Source organism: Aquila chrysaetos, chromosome 12, assembly GCF_900496995.4.
Source record: "Aquila chrysaetos chrysaetos chromosome 12, bAquChr1.4, whole genome shotgun sequence".
NCBI classification, from domain to species: Eukaryota; Metazoa; Chordata; class Aves; order Accipitriformes; family Accipitridae; genus Aquila; species Aquila chrysaetos.
This window is the reverse complement of record NC_044015.1, coordinates 10191513-10207250: the sequence shown is the minus strand read 5'-3', so window position 1 is coordinate 10207250 and position 15738 is coordinate 10191513. Positions and strand designations below refer to the sequence as shown.

The following is a 15738-nucleotide window of genomic DNA, read 5'->3' as shown; positions in this document are numbered from 1 at the left end:
ATATACAGTATTATTTGCAAGCTGACAGAGTAATATAACTGATTATTATGATTAATTAGAATACAAATTCTGTCTCCAGCTGTGTGGCACTGTAGTTGGGAAAGAGATGGCCATTAACTATGAAACTCTTTTCATGTTAAGAAGCAAGCATTGTCTCACTGAATTAAACTCATGTTCACATCTATCAATGTCCAAAATTGTCTCCATATCATCAACCTCAGTGGGTGCTGCAATGAAAATGTTTGCTGGATTTCCAATTCACCTTGAACATTCATGATTGTTAGGATGGGTGAAACAACAAACCCTGGCTTACTTCAAAACGAGTTTCAGGCACTGTTCAAGTTCTTGGCTTTTCTAGAAAGCTGCTGGGTTCAGCAATTTAGTTATATGCTTTGATTGACATTTAATGAAATGATTCCTGTTGTAATTTTTTTCTCATTGAAAATGTTTTGTAAGCCAGTCAGCTTTGTAATTTTAATAAAGCTAAGTTTTCTTTTCACAGTGCTGTATCTGGCATTTGTTTTGGCCCATTGCTTTTAGATCCTACATAGGGTAGATGATTAGTAGAGCACCAGATGCATTAGAACACCTTAAAGCTGTGGTTTGGGTTTCTACTCTTTATTACTGCTCCTGCCCACTCTTCTTGCTTTCAGATATTTTAAAGATTGTGCATGTTTGAGCTGTGCTTCAGTTTTGATGTGCTAATGATTCCAGTGTTTCTAACAAAAAAGTAATCTTTCTTGCAAGGGCTGAAGGAGAGGCTTTAACACATACAGCAACTGTATGAGTGTACTTCAAACATTTGCTTTTTAAAATTAATTGTTCTTGTATTTCAGTTGTCTTGAGTTTTAATTTTTTTTAATTAAGGATTACCTGCTTGGCTAATTAATTTTTCTGATCACTTTTGCTTGTGAGTGTAAATTCCACAGCAGCAGTTCCTTGTAACAGCCAAAGTTTTTTTTCCACAATGAAGTCCAATAAATAAAAAATTGACATTTCTAAAGTAAAATACAGATGTTTGCATTAGTTTGTGGTAATGATTGGAAAACTACTTTAGGAAAATACTTTTTCACACAAATCTTCACATGCTCCTTTCAGCTCCCTAGAATCTGAAGATTTGGCTGTTCATTTGTATCCAGGAGCAGTTACTATTCAAGGTGTTCTCAGGAGGAAGACTTTGTTGAAAGAAGGCAAAAAACCTACAGTAAGATTTTTTGATGTGTTTTGTCACCTTCTTCCTTTGCCCAGTTATAAATACAATAAAATGGCCATTGTGCAACTAATTCAAGTGTCTGATATCTCCTCTGCCTTGCTGATTAAGGTTTAGGGTCACTGCTAGGGTTTGCATTTTTCTGTTTGGTGGATTTATTCAGTTTATAAGGCCACACCCATAACCTAGGGAATAGAAGTATAATGCTACATAAAGTTTCTTACAATTACTGATGACTTTAAAAGAGAGGAGCATGTTTTGTCTTCTTGAACAGTAGGTGGATTCTAACAATTTATCAGTAGATAATAACCCTTAGCATTTGCATTGCAAATGCTTGATTATGAATTATAAATCAAAATACGTATTCATGACAATGGGGGATACCTTATGGCAGTACATAAAATGGAAAAGGGACAGATGTACTCTTAACTCAGTGAAGCATTCAATAAGGGTTGCAGAAAGTATAGAGTAAGATGCAGAAAATTTTTCTCAGATTAGTGAGGAAAGGCACATGTTCTTTCTGCTTTCTAGATTTTTAGTGCATTCGTAGGCCTACACGAATAACGTGGCTGATGGTTTGGCTGGACAGTTAGCGCTGTCATCTGCTTTCAGGGTGATGCCTGCTATTTTACAGCTCAATATTATGAAACATTTCACTTATCTGTTGCACTTTTGTTTTTTTTCTCTTTTCTCTCTAGGTAGCATCTTGGACAAAATACTGGGTAGCACTGTGTGGAACCCAACTCTTTTACTACGCTGCAAAATCTCTGAAGGCTACAGAGAGAAAACATGTATGCAAAACAGACATATTCCAGTATCATCTGCCAAAATTAAAATGTGATTTCCTGATGTAAACACTGAGAGTAGTTCAGGACTTGCATAATTTCTAGTCAGCACTATCCTGTCTTCCAGTCAGTCAGTCACCTCATACGGATATACCCTAATGGAAATATCATGCAGATTTACATGCTACACCAAGAACATTTGCTTTGCATATGCCATGGGTTGAATTTGTTGGTCTATAAGGAAGGGAGCTATGTCATTGGGTCTGCCTGCTTTTCTAAGGTAAAAGTCATATCTTTTGATGATCTCTGAGTCTTGCAACAGTTTGTTGCTACTTGAAATCCACATAAGCATTGATGTGGAAAGACTGAGAAGTCACTACACAGGACATTAAACATGTACTGATTTCATATATGGGGTAAAATTAGACGACTGTTTTCTGTTTAAGCCTGTAGTACGTTAACCACAATGGAGTACAAAACACTTCATATGTTAAGCAGAGAGCTAGCATATCATATGATGCTGGCTTTCCTTTTATTCGCTGCAACTTTATTTGAAAGAAGCTAAAAATATTTTGCTTATGTGGGGAAGTAGTAAAAGGATTTTCTGTAGATGTTCCAGGGATGTTATGGTGTGCATAGTTCCTGTGTTCACTGGTTAATTATAACGAAAGAGGATGCACCAGAGATTCTGTTAAGAAACTAGGTAAAATTTGAGATACTTGGATCTTTTTCCAAGTTCATTCACTACTCAGAACCATTACTGGTAGTTGCCTTGGCTAGTGTTTCAGCTTAATTTATGGTAACTGTCACTGAAAAACATTTGCTTTGCATGAAGCTTATGTAATTTACAAACTGTGATGTGCTTCTAGAATCCTTATAAGGGGACTATCTTATTTTTTTGGTACAAAATACTGTTTTCATATCCTAACATTTTTTATGTTCAGAGGGTAGAGATTGGAAGCTTAAGATTTCTGATTAGTAGACTCCTGGATATTTGAATTTTCTGTGTGGAAAGTTTGTGTGTAATGTTGTCTTAATCTAAAAAAAAATTGAGTGTTTTCCACTTTTATTGAGAGTAGTTCATTAGGAAACAGTATTCTAATACTCAAAGTAGTTTAATAATAGTTAATTACTTGTAGAAATATTTGCATAGTTTCTTTGCCATCATCCATCTGCCCCATCCCTACTAGCTTTGATTGCTTAGGTGAAATTGAAACCAATCCTACTTAATTTGTCTTGCCAGTTGAGACAATACTAGCCCAGACCAAAGGCCTGTTAGCCAAGCAGCCTGTCTCCTGGGTGTCTTTAGAGAAGTGTATGTGTTTGGATGCATTTGCCTCTGGTATCAGCGGAAACCTTATAGAAGGAGTCTGTCTCATTAAAAGTAAAGGTATTTGGAAAGAGCAGACTTGTAAACTGTTATGAGCAGAAATGCAAAGTATTAAAGCAAAAGAAAGAACCAAGAGAGAACTTGTGCTGGCATTATGTCACTAACAGTTAGTTGTTTGTTTTTTCTGGAAACGTTGAGAAATGGAAAAGAAATCTTTTGTAATGTCAGACTTTGTGCTTTTGTTACTGAAGTGATGCCCTTAGGCTTTATGCCGAAATTGCATTTTGTTTTCTTTTAAGAATAGAATATGCATTTGTGAGTCTCTTGCCCACTGTCTGTCAAAGTACTGAATGATGGAAGACTACATCATACTTGTACTTATTCAATCAGAAGCTTTTTCAGTATTGTGTATAAATATTTTAAAACAATCTAAATAACGTACGGGTTTAGAGAACTTGGAAAAATGCATAGCTGGAAATTAAGTATATTGAATTTTTACGTGGTCTATTTGCTTATACGTTTCCTTCAGAATAACAATTTTAATCAGATAAATAGTCTTGCCCTTTCTTTAGGAAAAGTAAATTAAGTAAAAAGGTAACAAATGTAAACATCAAGTCTGGTATCTGATCCTCTTGAACCTCTATTACTGCAAAAGCCTTTACTTTTGTCTTGAAATGCAGTTATATCTGTTTAGAATGCTCTTTCAAAAATTATTTTCTGCACCTATTGAATTGACTTTTAATACTCCCCAAGTCACAGATGTGTTGTTATACCTACAACAACTGAACTACTAGTGAACAGAGACTAGTGCCTAAGAAGCTAAAATCTGTCTCGCATCCTTACGTTCCCATGTTTATTTGTCCAAGGATGTGCCAGCAGACCAATAACAAAAGTTTGCAGATGGAAGCTAGGAGACATGCAAGTCCATAAAGCTGGCAGGATTAACCATCAGAAGCCTGCCAGCATTATGGCTTGCAAATACTGGGCGGAGTTTAAGCAGTGCAGTTCCCAGGAAACGGAGGTGGAGGAGTGGTAGTAAAAAGCAATGACTGCTAGAGCAGATTTATATTTTTAATATTTGGCTCTATGAAATTGGACTGAACTATCCAGTGCAACCTTGGATTTGTCTGTACACACCTGATATCTTGCTTTTAGCTTTTTAGGGCAGCAAACATATTTTGTTCTGTTTGTGGATGCAAAGCATGTTATGAAGCTCAGGTCTGATTTCGTTTCCCAGGTGGTCATGGTTAAAACAATGTAATACCTGTTAGCTGTGGTTTGGATTGTCTTTTATTTAAACAAATAGTTCACAGTGAATGTACACGTGCTTCTGCTCCAAAGGTCGTTAGAACACAGAGTATAATCTTTATGCTGAAATTAAGGTGGAAAATAACCTGGTAAATGCTGTGGAAGGCTGAGGTTGGGTGATTAGGGGGAGAGGCTCCTGTTTATTAAACAGCCTAATAATAGGTGATCAGTAACTTTGTTCAGCTAGTCTACCTATGTTGTACTTTTAGCCTCGCTATTGATGGGTTAGATTTCCATCCATTTCACTGCAGGGTTATTGTACAAAGCCTCAGCTTTTGTTCTGGAGTCTGTGAAGTTGACTTGTCAAGTGTCATGCTTCAATTCACATTTGGTTGCATTTTCAGAAAGAAAGTTAATCAAGAGAGAATAAACTGTAGATGGTCAACCATCTGTAGATAGCTAGTACATGAGTATGTATTCACTGCACAGATACTGTCCAGTGATATTCCTAAGAGGTCTGTTCTGCAAAATAAAGAGATTTGAGGCTAGGTCTAGGTTTTGTTTTGTTACTGTCCAGATGAAGTGGATAAAAAGGATGATGCTGTCTACTTTGAAGCAGGTTTTTTTCAAAGATTGATACATTTGAGATTTACATAGGTAAAATATTCCAAGCATCTTCTGGAGTCATGTAAACATCTTTCTTTTCAGCTTCCTTTCTCAAGGCCTGTGTGCCATGGAAAGGAACGCTGGCAATGAAAAAGTCAGTCTGCTATATAAAGTTTCCTGGCTAGAGCTCTCATGGTAAATGTGTCTTGATGATAGGCATGCTTTTGACCATTCTGCTGCTGCTATTGCTTCAGGCAGCTGAGACTGAGGACTTGGAATGTGCCGACACTCAAAGCTCTTCCAGGTTTATAATAGCCAACCTCTTTGGAAAACTACCTCATAAAAATCCCAGTGTAATCCTGCAAAAAGGGCAAGAAGTCCCCTCCCTTTTAGACATGGGCAAATCAGCTCTTCTTCTCATGCCTATGGTCAAAGACAAAGGAGCGCATCCAGTATAGTGTGTGTTCTAGATGTGAATCTAGTCCAAAGGAAGAGGCTGCTGTAGATACCTGGAGGTGACAAACTTCCTTGTGCTGCGTCTACTAAGAACAACTACTAAATATAATGAGCTTTTTATTTTAAATAGTGAACAGGTTTCAGTTATTACTACAGTAATAGGAAATTGTCTATAATGAGCATGTGAGCTTTAGAGCCCAGAGACGTGATTCAGGAGAATGAGAGGAATGTGTGTAGAATGCTTAAGGTTTTATCTCATGCTGAAACAGTACCCACAAACAAGCCCCTGTGACAAAACTATAGCACTTGTGCACCTTTAAAAAGGACAGTAGTAAAAATAGCCAACTTAAAATTAGTCTTAAAGAAAGAATTCACCCTGAAAAATATGAATACACCCATAAAAAAAACCAAAACATTTATAGTGATTGGGCTGGAAGAACCTTGCAAATTTCTGTGGCAACATAGCATGCATGAGAGATTTTTCCATGTTTGTAGGTACTTGGAAAAGCAACAGAAACTTCTTGAGGCTTTGTGCTCAAGCATGAACCCTCATTCATTCCAAGCCTTCCATTGCATGTTATGTTCAGAATTAGACCCATTTACTGGCACTCTAGAAAACTTGGTAGATGTTGCTCAGGCACTTTCACTGAAATACCCTGATAAAGAATGCTGTCACTCTAGAAATTATGTTCCACCACTGAGAAAATTATTTGAATATTAGAAAGATGTAAAATCTCAGCAAGAGATGAGGAGGAAGAGATTTGTAGGTGCCAAAAGGTTGGAGTGAAAAGTCTGTTCAGAGATTAATTCAGAGGTTTTGATTCAAAGATTTATGTATAAATGCCTTTGAGCTCAGAACAACAGCAACAAAATTTAGTTATGTGAAGCCTAGCACTAGAGCTGTGTAGTTTTCTGTGTGTATAGTAAGAGTGTCATTCCAGTGGCCTGTATAAAAAAAGCAAAGAGGAACCAGGGACATTAAATTACAATGAAGCTTTCATTCCCTTCATGTTAACAAAGCAGACTTGCTGTTAGCAAGGCTCTATGCATCAGTGGAGAATGAACTGCCCAGGGGGACTATGTAATCATGGAATACAAATCCAGCCGTGCACAGGGATGGAAAACTGACACGGGTTTCAAGTGATGACGGATTGATGCTGGCAGGAAACACTTTCGTTGTGTGGAGCTTTTTACTTTTTGGAGAAGTACCATGATTAACTAACTGGTTTGAATAAACTGAAAAAACAAGCAAGCTCTAGCAGTTCTGATTGCATGGTAATTTCATGTATTGTATACCAACTGTTACAATATATAACCAAGATAGGAAACTGCAAATGTGCTATTTTCATGAAACTCTAGAAATGAGTGCGGTTCAAGAGGTACATTGTTGATCTGTAGCCTGTTAAAACCACTTTGTGACTCAAATTTCCACCTCTGTGAAAATGACCTATTAATGCTTTGTAGAATTACTTGGAAGCTTGCATTTTGCAGGTCCCTTTGAAGTGCAAGTTGTCATCTTACTTTTCAAGGCAATGTCTTCAGTGGGTCCATAGCAAGTCCTGAATATATACTTACTTTTTTATTTTTTAAGAACTTAGGAGCTACATCCTTATTTTATTCTCTTTCCCCATCTTTATTCCTTCTTTCAGATAAAATTCCTTAACATTTTTCATTACTGACCGTAATCTTCAAAGAAATTTTAGCTTCTACTTGGAAAGAAGTTATGTTATCCAGCCCTCACTGTAATGAAATGTTGTCTGATAGACCTTTATAATTTACTACTTCTTCTTATGAGGTGTTACCAAATCTGTCCACCTCCCAAAGGCAGTGGAGTTCCTTAACTTCAGTATATGTGGCTCTATGGGTTTTATGAGGAATAGTCTTTTCCCACAGTTTTATCCACAGTAATATCAAAAAAAGGGCATCCATTTTGAAATTTGGCAGGCAGGTCTTTCCTAAGAACAGTCATCGTCACTTCTACGCTTAAGCTATCTGTACAAGCATCCCTTCAAAGTTTCCAAGCTTTTATATTTCCACTGACGTTACACAAATGTCAGCTGAACATGACTGGTAGGAACTTGTGATGGAATGGTTCCTGCAAGTGTAACTATAGCAACATAAAGAGGGCAGTACACAGATGACACGTTCAAAAGTTTATAAGATAGAGAGAGACTGGACTCTTAAATTATTTTGAACTTGGTTAAAATACTTTTTGTTTCAAATATTGGTCTTAACATTTGTTCATTTAAAATTCTAATGTATTTTAAACTGAGGTTCAAAATGTAGCCTGTTGCACAAGTCCCAGACAGATCAACTTACCTGGACATTGAAAGTCTCCAGTTAATCTATGGCATGGATTAGAATAACTGACATTAGACTTGCAGTGGAATTTTATTTGTAAAGTAATTGTATTCCCATATAGAGAATATTCTTATAAACTTTTACTTGTGATACCCTCAAAATTATTTGCAGTAACACTTCCATTTGCTGTATGAGAGTTCTAGATTTGTAATAGTAAAGCAATATTTCCAAAATGAAACAAAAGATATTTGATGCTTAATGTTGTAAATCTATGTGGCATTAGAATGAAGAATAAAAGTGTTCCAGAACTATAAATTCATTTTAATGACTTAAAATGTCCCTGAGATTGTTTTAACTTTATCATTTCTAATAATGTAATTAAAGAGAGGTCAAAATTACTGTGCTAATAAAGAGGTTAGAATAGGGATTTCACAAGACAGGAGGAAGACACATCTGATAAGGATGAGCATATAGCAGAGTTGAACCTTTTGGGCAGAGAAGGGAGGTAAAGCAACTGCAGAGGGTAAGAGTGCTAGGATTGATGAAAAAAGGCTGTGTCAGACCCATGAATGTGGGAAGAGGAGATTTGGCAGCTAAAGATTTGAGAGAAACTGAATTAATTGGGTATTGGAGAGTGAATGGGACTGCCTGAGCAAGTAATGAGAGGTGAATCGTGAGGGTCTACTAATAGATAAGCAAGGAAACCAGGGAGAAGGAAGCTTGTGGTTTGGAAGTGAGTTGGATTTAATGGGCAAGTAGACTGGAACTGAGAGGAGGAGCCTGAGAAGTAGAAAATAATACTGACCAGGTAAATGAGAAGGAGAGTGGGACCAAGGAGCTGTCAGGAGAGGGGCTTGTGTAGCAGAGACAGGTATTGTGCTTAGAAGAGACCTAAGTTATACATCAATGTGAGTAACACCTTCAACAGGAAAACCCTATAATTTTGAACATCTTGTCGATAAATGACCACGTTTTGTTCTGCGCACTTGTTTATTGAATCTAAACCCTCATTTGCTCCATGTCATTCATCAGGTCATAATGTTTAATTACACAGTTGTGTTATCTTGTGTGTCCACAGAACTCATGTTATGTGTAATTACAGACTATTACAATAATTAATGCATATTAACTTTCAATAATTACGGCACAGACAAGTTTAATTCTTCTGTTTGTTAAAAGTGTAGGGATTAGCTTTGCATTTGTTAATGTACTTTTTTTGAACTATATGTACACATGTGCAATAATGTGGTGAGGAATGCTCTTGTATTCATACACTGCAGTTTAGATGGCTGTTGACACCTTTTGGGGGATTGTGATATTCCTTTTAATTTGTTTTGAATGTCATTCATTGTGGAAAGTTCTGTTTTCACTAATTCCATATAAAATTCATAAACTTCCTTAATTATATGAAGTGCTATGCTTCCTTTGAAGTTATTCTGTGTCTTTAACAGTGTCATTGAGAACAACTGCCCTTCTGCATACTTGTTCTGTGCAGTACAGTCAGTCTGACTGAAGCTTCTTGTTTTACTTTAGTTTAAATCTCTGCTTGTATTTTCAGTTCAAATCCACGCCGAGTAAGAATGTGTCAGTGGTGGGCTGGATGGTCATGATGGCAGATGACCCTGAGCATCCAGATCTCTTCTTATTGACTGATTCTGAGAAGGGTAAGTGTCCTAGTTTCAGCTGGGATAGAGTTAACTGTCTTCCTAGTAGCTGGTACAGTGCTATGTTTTGAGTTCAGTATGTGAAGAATGTTGATAACACTGATGTTTTCAGTTGTTGCTAAGTAGTGTTTAGACTAATGTCAAGGATTTTTCAGCTTCTCATGCCCAGCCAGCGAGAAAGCTGGAGGGCACAAGAAGTTGGCACAGGACACAGCCAGGGCAGCTGACCCAAACTGGCCAACAGGTTATTCCATACCATGTGATGTCCCATCTAGTATAGGAACTGGGAAGTGGGGGCAGGGAATCGCCGCTCGGGGACTAGCTGGGTGCCGGTTGGCGGGTGGTGAGCAATTGCACTGCACATCATTTGTACATTCCAATCCTTTCATTATTGCTGTTGTCATTTTATTAGTGTTATCATTATCATTATTAGTTTCTTCTCTTCTGTTCTATTAAACTGTTCTTATCTCAACCTGTGGGTTTTGCTTCTTTTTCCCGATTTTCTCCCCCATCCCACTGGGTGGGGGGGAGTGAGTGAGCAGCTGCGTGGTGCTTAGTTGCTGGCTGGGGTTAAACCACGACAGTAAGCAATGCTAGCACCAAGAGTGCAGTGATTCCCAGAATAAACATTTGCTTTGCTGAGGTATTCATAATTGGAAGGATGTTACCTTTCACTTACTGAACTGCTCTCTGACGTGTCATGTTTGCCTTTAGAATGCAGTGGGAACAGTTGTCCATGGAGAATCATTAGACTCTTCATTAAGTTCTAAGAACTCTCCAAACTCTAACAACTCCACTTGTGATTTTTTTGGAAGTATTCATCTGCATTCTTTTAAACTGTATTTAGACCGCTCAGAGGCATTTTCACATATGTGAAAATGTAAGTAACAATTAAAAAAAAAAAAATTCAATATTCAGCTAACACTAGATGCTTGACCAGTTCTCTCTCCTCTCCAAATGAAAAACAAAACCCAAACCAAACAATCTGTTCAAATGTAGCACTATTACCAGGAAAAAAAACCCACTAGGATCTTGACTGTTTTGCAGAGAAGCCTTGGATTTCCATTACTCCAAGGTAACACTCTGGTTTCACTTTAAACTGTGAAGAAGTTGTTACTTTTCCATAGCACTTCAAACGATGCAGAAGGAGCATCATTAGAAGTTCTGATAAAGGAGCTTAACATTATTTATTGCATTGTCAACTTCAAGTCTTAGTACATTTTATTTCCAAGCATCTATTCTAGCACCACTGATACGTGGTGTAGATTGAGTGCTTGTCAGCTTAAACTCAGCAATGGCAACCTGGAATGTTTTTGTAGTACTTGGCTTTTCTGAACCCAGGCAAGCACTGTGTAACACCGGACACTGAAAATACTAGTCTGAAATGTATCAATGTGTTTAGGAACAATTTTCAAATATTTTCAAATCTAGCTTTCTAGAGTGCATTTCAGTGCTATCTTGCACTTCATTTAAAAATTATGAAATGGTATTATAAACAAATTGCAATAATAGCAATGAACAAAAACATTTTTGTTGTATGGTTCTGAGAGATGTTTTGTTCTTTCCAAGTTGACACTGGTGTTAGTTGAAATCTAGAATGTTGGAAAGGAAGACAGGCGAGCTGAAACTTCTCTCACACTAGGTCAAACAATTAAGTTGCACCTATTCCAGAAAAAGTGTAAAGTTACATGAACCTTCTGCTTAAATCTCTTCATAATGTTTTAATTTAGAGTTATTTGAATACGGGTAGGATTTAAGTGCATAGTATTGTTTGTGTTTCTTTATCAGTTTTTTCTCCACCTTTCTCACTTAGGAAATTCATATAAATTTCAAGCTGGAAACAGAATGAATGCAATGCTCTGGTTTAAACACCTGAGTGCTGCCTGCCAAAGCAACAGACAACAGGTGAGAGCAAGATGCTGAAAAGGAGTGTGAACTGTTAAGAGCTCAGAATTGATAGATCTCCAAGATGACCAAACTGTAACTGATTGCTTTGTATGAAGAGCAATCTGCTCTGAGCAGCCTGTACGTTGATTTCACATGCTTACTGATTTGCCTTAGCTTTCCCGTTTGACCCTTTGCAAACAAGTCCTCGGAGCTTCTGTGGTAATGAAGAAAGATTTGGGGCTATCTTGAGGCTAATTTAAAGCAATTGGGGAAATGGAAGGAATGCTCTAAAATATCTGTCAGAGTGGCAGTATTTTTGTTGTTGCCTATTTTAAAAAGGCTATTTTGTAGTTCTATAAAAAGCTGTAAACCATAGCATTCAATATCAATTCCAGATAACTCTCCTGTAGTGCCATTTTGTCAGGTCTTGTGCGTTCATGTTTTCTGTTGTTTGTATGTATTTCTAAAATGTATTAAAAAAAATAGTTTAGTCCTGGGTACATTTGGCAGACTTTGAAAGCAAAAGCAGAATTTTCTATGAGTCAAAAAGGAAGATAAGACTACTCTGACCCCTATTAAATTCTTTTCCCATATAAGTTCTTAGTGACCTTTTTCATCAGCAAAATCCTTTTTAAGTTACCACTTTGTCTTCCTGAAATCTCCCTTTTCCTTTGCACATTTGTTTATGGAGTTCCCAGGGCAAAAGTACTACTGAATTTCAAGGGGAAACAAAAGGACCTTTCCAGATCCTTCTGTGCTTTCTTGTTCAGTTCTGCTTTTGAGAGAAATCTGAAGAATAAGGAGGGTTGCAGAACCTCCCTTGAAAGTATTTGAGACGGTGCAAAGGAGAGGAAATTGTGTTCCTGGCTGGAGAATGTGGGAATAGTAGCAAATAGCGGCAAAGAGTTTGCAAGAAAGTGGTGACTTCCAGGCAAGCCTGAAAACTGCCCTCTGAGGACAGCTTTTATTCAATAAGGCTTAACAATACTATTTAATGCAAACTTGTTTAAAGCATTCAGCCCCTAACTTGTGCAAAAGCAGCAGGCTTAAGGGTCTTGGCGGGGCCTCCTGTGGAAACTATGACAGTAAAGTGAAGATAAGTGTAGGAGATTTTAACAGAAAAAAGGAGGGGAGGATTAATGAAAAAAACCTACCACTAAAAGGCCACAACCCCTGCTACCATAATTCATTGCATATTTTCTGTTTCCTGGCATGTTGTGTAGTTTTACTGTATGGGTTCTTGCAGCATAGTTGCTCCCGTAGAAGAAGCAGTGCTTCACTCAAAGATTAGGTTACAAAGGTTAGTTTACCAAATGAGTAAAAAAAACCCAAAAATCCTCTAAAATTTTTCTTTTTATTGTGATTTGGCTCCTGAGCAGTGCTTTCCCTAGAGGTACTGTTTCCCTATGGTACTGTTTAAAATGGAAGATCTTATTTGCTTGATAACAGTATGACTGCCTAAGAAAGATTGGAAGTTTAAATGTACTTTCAATAGAGTATAGACACCTACCCAGTTGAATAATATTGGGAACTATTTTAATAGATGTTATTTTTAATTTTAATGGTGGAACTTTAGCCCAGTTGATCATTCTTGCTTCTACAGGTAAATGGTAAATGCAAAGCAAGAAATGCTTCCTTCAAATCTGACCAAACTGGGTGTTTATTGACAGTCATCAGGAATGTGGTGTCTCTTTAATAACCTGAGTAAACAAGAGAAGTTGCTGTCAGGCAAATTCCTGATGGGGAGAAAATGGGGATGTAAACTAATGTAATGCAAAATAGCTTTAATCTTCATGAAAGGGAGTGATGTCTACAGCAGGCATTCAGGTTTCCTATGGGAAAAGCCCAGGCAAGTGTTTATGCCTCGTTTTTTTAAATTAGTCTTAAAAATACTAGAGGGCCTACATCAATCACTGACCTGCGTGCCAAGAATTCTCTAGCTGGGACTCAAGTGAGAAGGTTCTGCTTGCGTAGTTTGGTGCTGAGATTTACCATGTTAAAGTTCTTTGGCTAACAACTTAAATCTTAAATGTCATCAAAATTAATAAGATCCATGGCCATATAATAAAATTATAAACCATGCAGCAGTTTAATATTTTGGTTATACCTGGGTTTTCTACAGCTCTAAGTATATTTGTACTGCCAAATGATAGTTGCGTTCCTCCTCTCCTTTTTTTGTGACAGAATGAGCGTTAACGATGTGCATTTAAACAGGTGGCTAGTCTGTGAAACAGTGTAATGTCAAGTAGCTACTACCCAAAGTAAAATCTGCTATCATTTATATTTTGTTTTCAGGTTCCTGCCAACTTGATGACCTTTGAATAATAGGCTAATTCAAAACAAAAAAAAGAACAATTTGAACCATCTCATAATTGAGAATGAGGTTGTGATGAAAAATGTGCCAGCTGTATTCTGTGCCAGAACAGAGCCTGTCAACTCAATCCCTGAACTCTGGAGCCCTGAACAAAACCACTAATGGTTGGGGAGTAGAGTCCCCAAAATTAAAAATGGAGTTGCAACACGAATTGCCATGGACCATACTTCGTTATATTCTCTGAACTGACCTGTGGAAACCACTGCCTTAAAGAGTGAAAGGAAAAACAACATGAAACACCAAATAGTGTGTGTGAAACTTCTGGCGGTGCTGTGCTTGAGTTAAATAGATTGTAGCTAGTTTGAGTTTCTTTTAACTTTATACTAATTTTGAAAATAACTCACCTTTTTAGGCATTCTTAAGAAAACAAGTAAACTGGTATTTAAGAGTTGTATCAAAAGCTATGTATGAACCGGGTAAAAGAGGTACTACATGTTCTAGAGATGTTGTTTAGAGTATACCAGGAGTTCTTGATGGGAGCTTGTCCCAGGAACACTTAGCCCATAGCAATGTTGTTTCTCTCAGACCTGCAAGTATAAGAAATGTAACAACTGCAAGTTTAAAATAACAGTAAGCTTGCAAATGTTACTACTGTATGGGGGCCATATTCCCTATGAGTGGCACAAAGGCTGAGTACTTACACACCAAAAATTTTTTTGGTACGTTATTACCTAATTCCTGGTTAAAAATGTAGTTCACATGTTTTGGGTGGTCAGTGTGTGTGTGTGTAAGAGACAAAACTGAAAGCACTATTGGGTCAGAACTGAGTGTTTTCTTCCCATTTGTTTCTACACCTGTCACTCTCCTACATACAAAGGTTGAATGATGAAAAAAACCAACACCTGGGTATAGCTCACTGAGACATTTTACTTCAATGTTTTACTTCTCAATTATCAGTTAGGGACCACTGTTAGTGTATGGTGTTTCATAATATCACTTAAGATCTATGTTTTAAAAAGATAGAGGCACAATTTCAAATTTTCATGTTCTTATTTGGCAATAATTGATTTTAGTATCTGTCTTGGTCAAAGTAGTTGACATTGCGTGGTGTTGATAACATGGCCTAAAGCAAACTTTACATACAGAAGCTTTTTTGATCTTCAGGCAAATAATTAATTAGAAGGTAGGATAACCTAAGGAGAGAAAAGGTGTGGGACTATCAAAAATCCATCCTTGACAGGAATAATTCTTGGTCACTGAAATTATACACTGAGAAAAACATTGTGGTTGTAAAAAGGGAACCGTGCTTTATATGTGTGTTTTATGCTTAAGACTTGGATTCTTGCTTTATTTGGGTTTCCTTGACGTCACCTAGATAGAGTTTCCTGGATGATTAGTCTTTCTTTAATCTTCAAAAATACAATCTTTGTAAAGCAAGGAAACATTGTCCAAAATATGACTCCGATACCAGAACTTTGAAGTCTGTGAAAAAGTAGTAACTGTTCCATTGATATTGTGGTTTAGTGGCCATAAATACGCTTGCAGATTCCACCATGAATACTCCTTTTTAAAAAGAAACAAGCTACCTACCAGTCTGTGGCAGAGTTCTCTGACTATCTAATAAAGGTTTCTACTAGGAGTTATTATTTTGAAAATGTACAGTTTGTTTATTGCATCTGAGTAGAAGCCTATAAATTCACTTCCTGGTTTTTTTCCAGAGTCAAATTAATCTCTTAATGGAAATGATGAATTTCTTATTTGGGGGTGGGGGTGAAGGGGGGTGAGAGGGAGGGGGCAAAAAGAAGGTTAATCCAACCTCACAGTAAAAAACCAAAACAAAACACAAAAAGCCCAACCACTTGGTGATGTAGAGTAAAGGATAATAGGCTGGTTTATGTTTCCAAGAATTGTTCTTGTGAATTGGCTCTTGGTAGAAA

The 15738-nt window shown here is 37.1% G+C and overlaps 1 protein-coding gene across 8 annotated transcripts in view; it reads left to right on the top strand.

Annotated features, from left to right (window-relative positions):
- RALGPS2 (Ral GEF with PH domain and SH3 binding motif 2) overlaps positions 1-15444 on the top strand; it is a 128788-nt gene extending 113344 nt beyond the window's left edge. For all 8 annotated transcript variants that reach the window (XM_041127778.1, XM_041127777.1, XM_041127774.1 and 5 more), the window contains 5 exons: positions 1099-1204; positions 1909-2001; positions 9495-9600; positions 11414-11505; positions 13783-15444. In XM_041127778.1, coding sequence (XP_040983712.1) covers positions 1099-1204; positions 1909-2001; positions 9495-9600; positions 11414-11505; positions 13783-13812 — 427 coding nt within the window. In that variant the 3' untranslated portion in view covers positions 13813-15444. The remainder of the gene's footprint in view (positions 1-1098; positions 1205-1908; positions 2002-9494; positions 9601-11413; positions 11506-13782) is intronic.
- Positions 15445-15738: the final 294 nt, after the last annotated feature.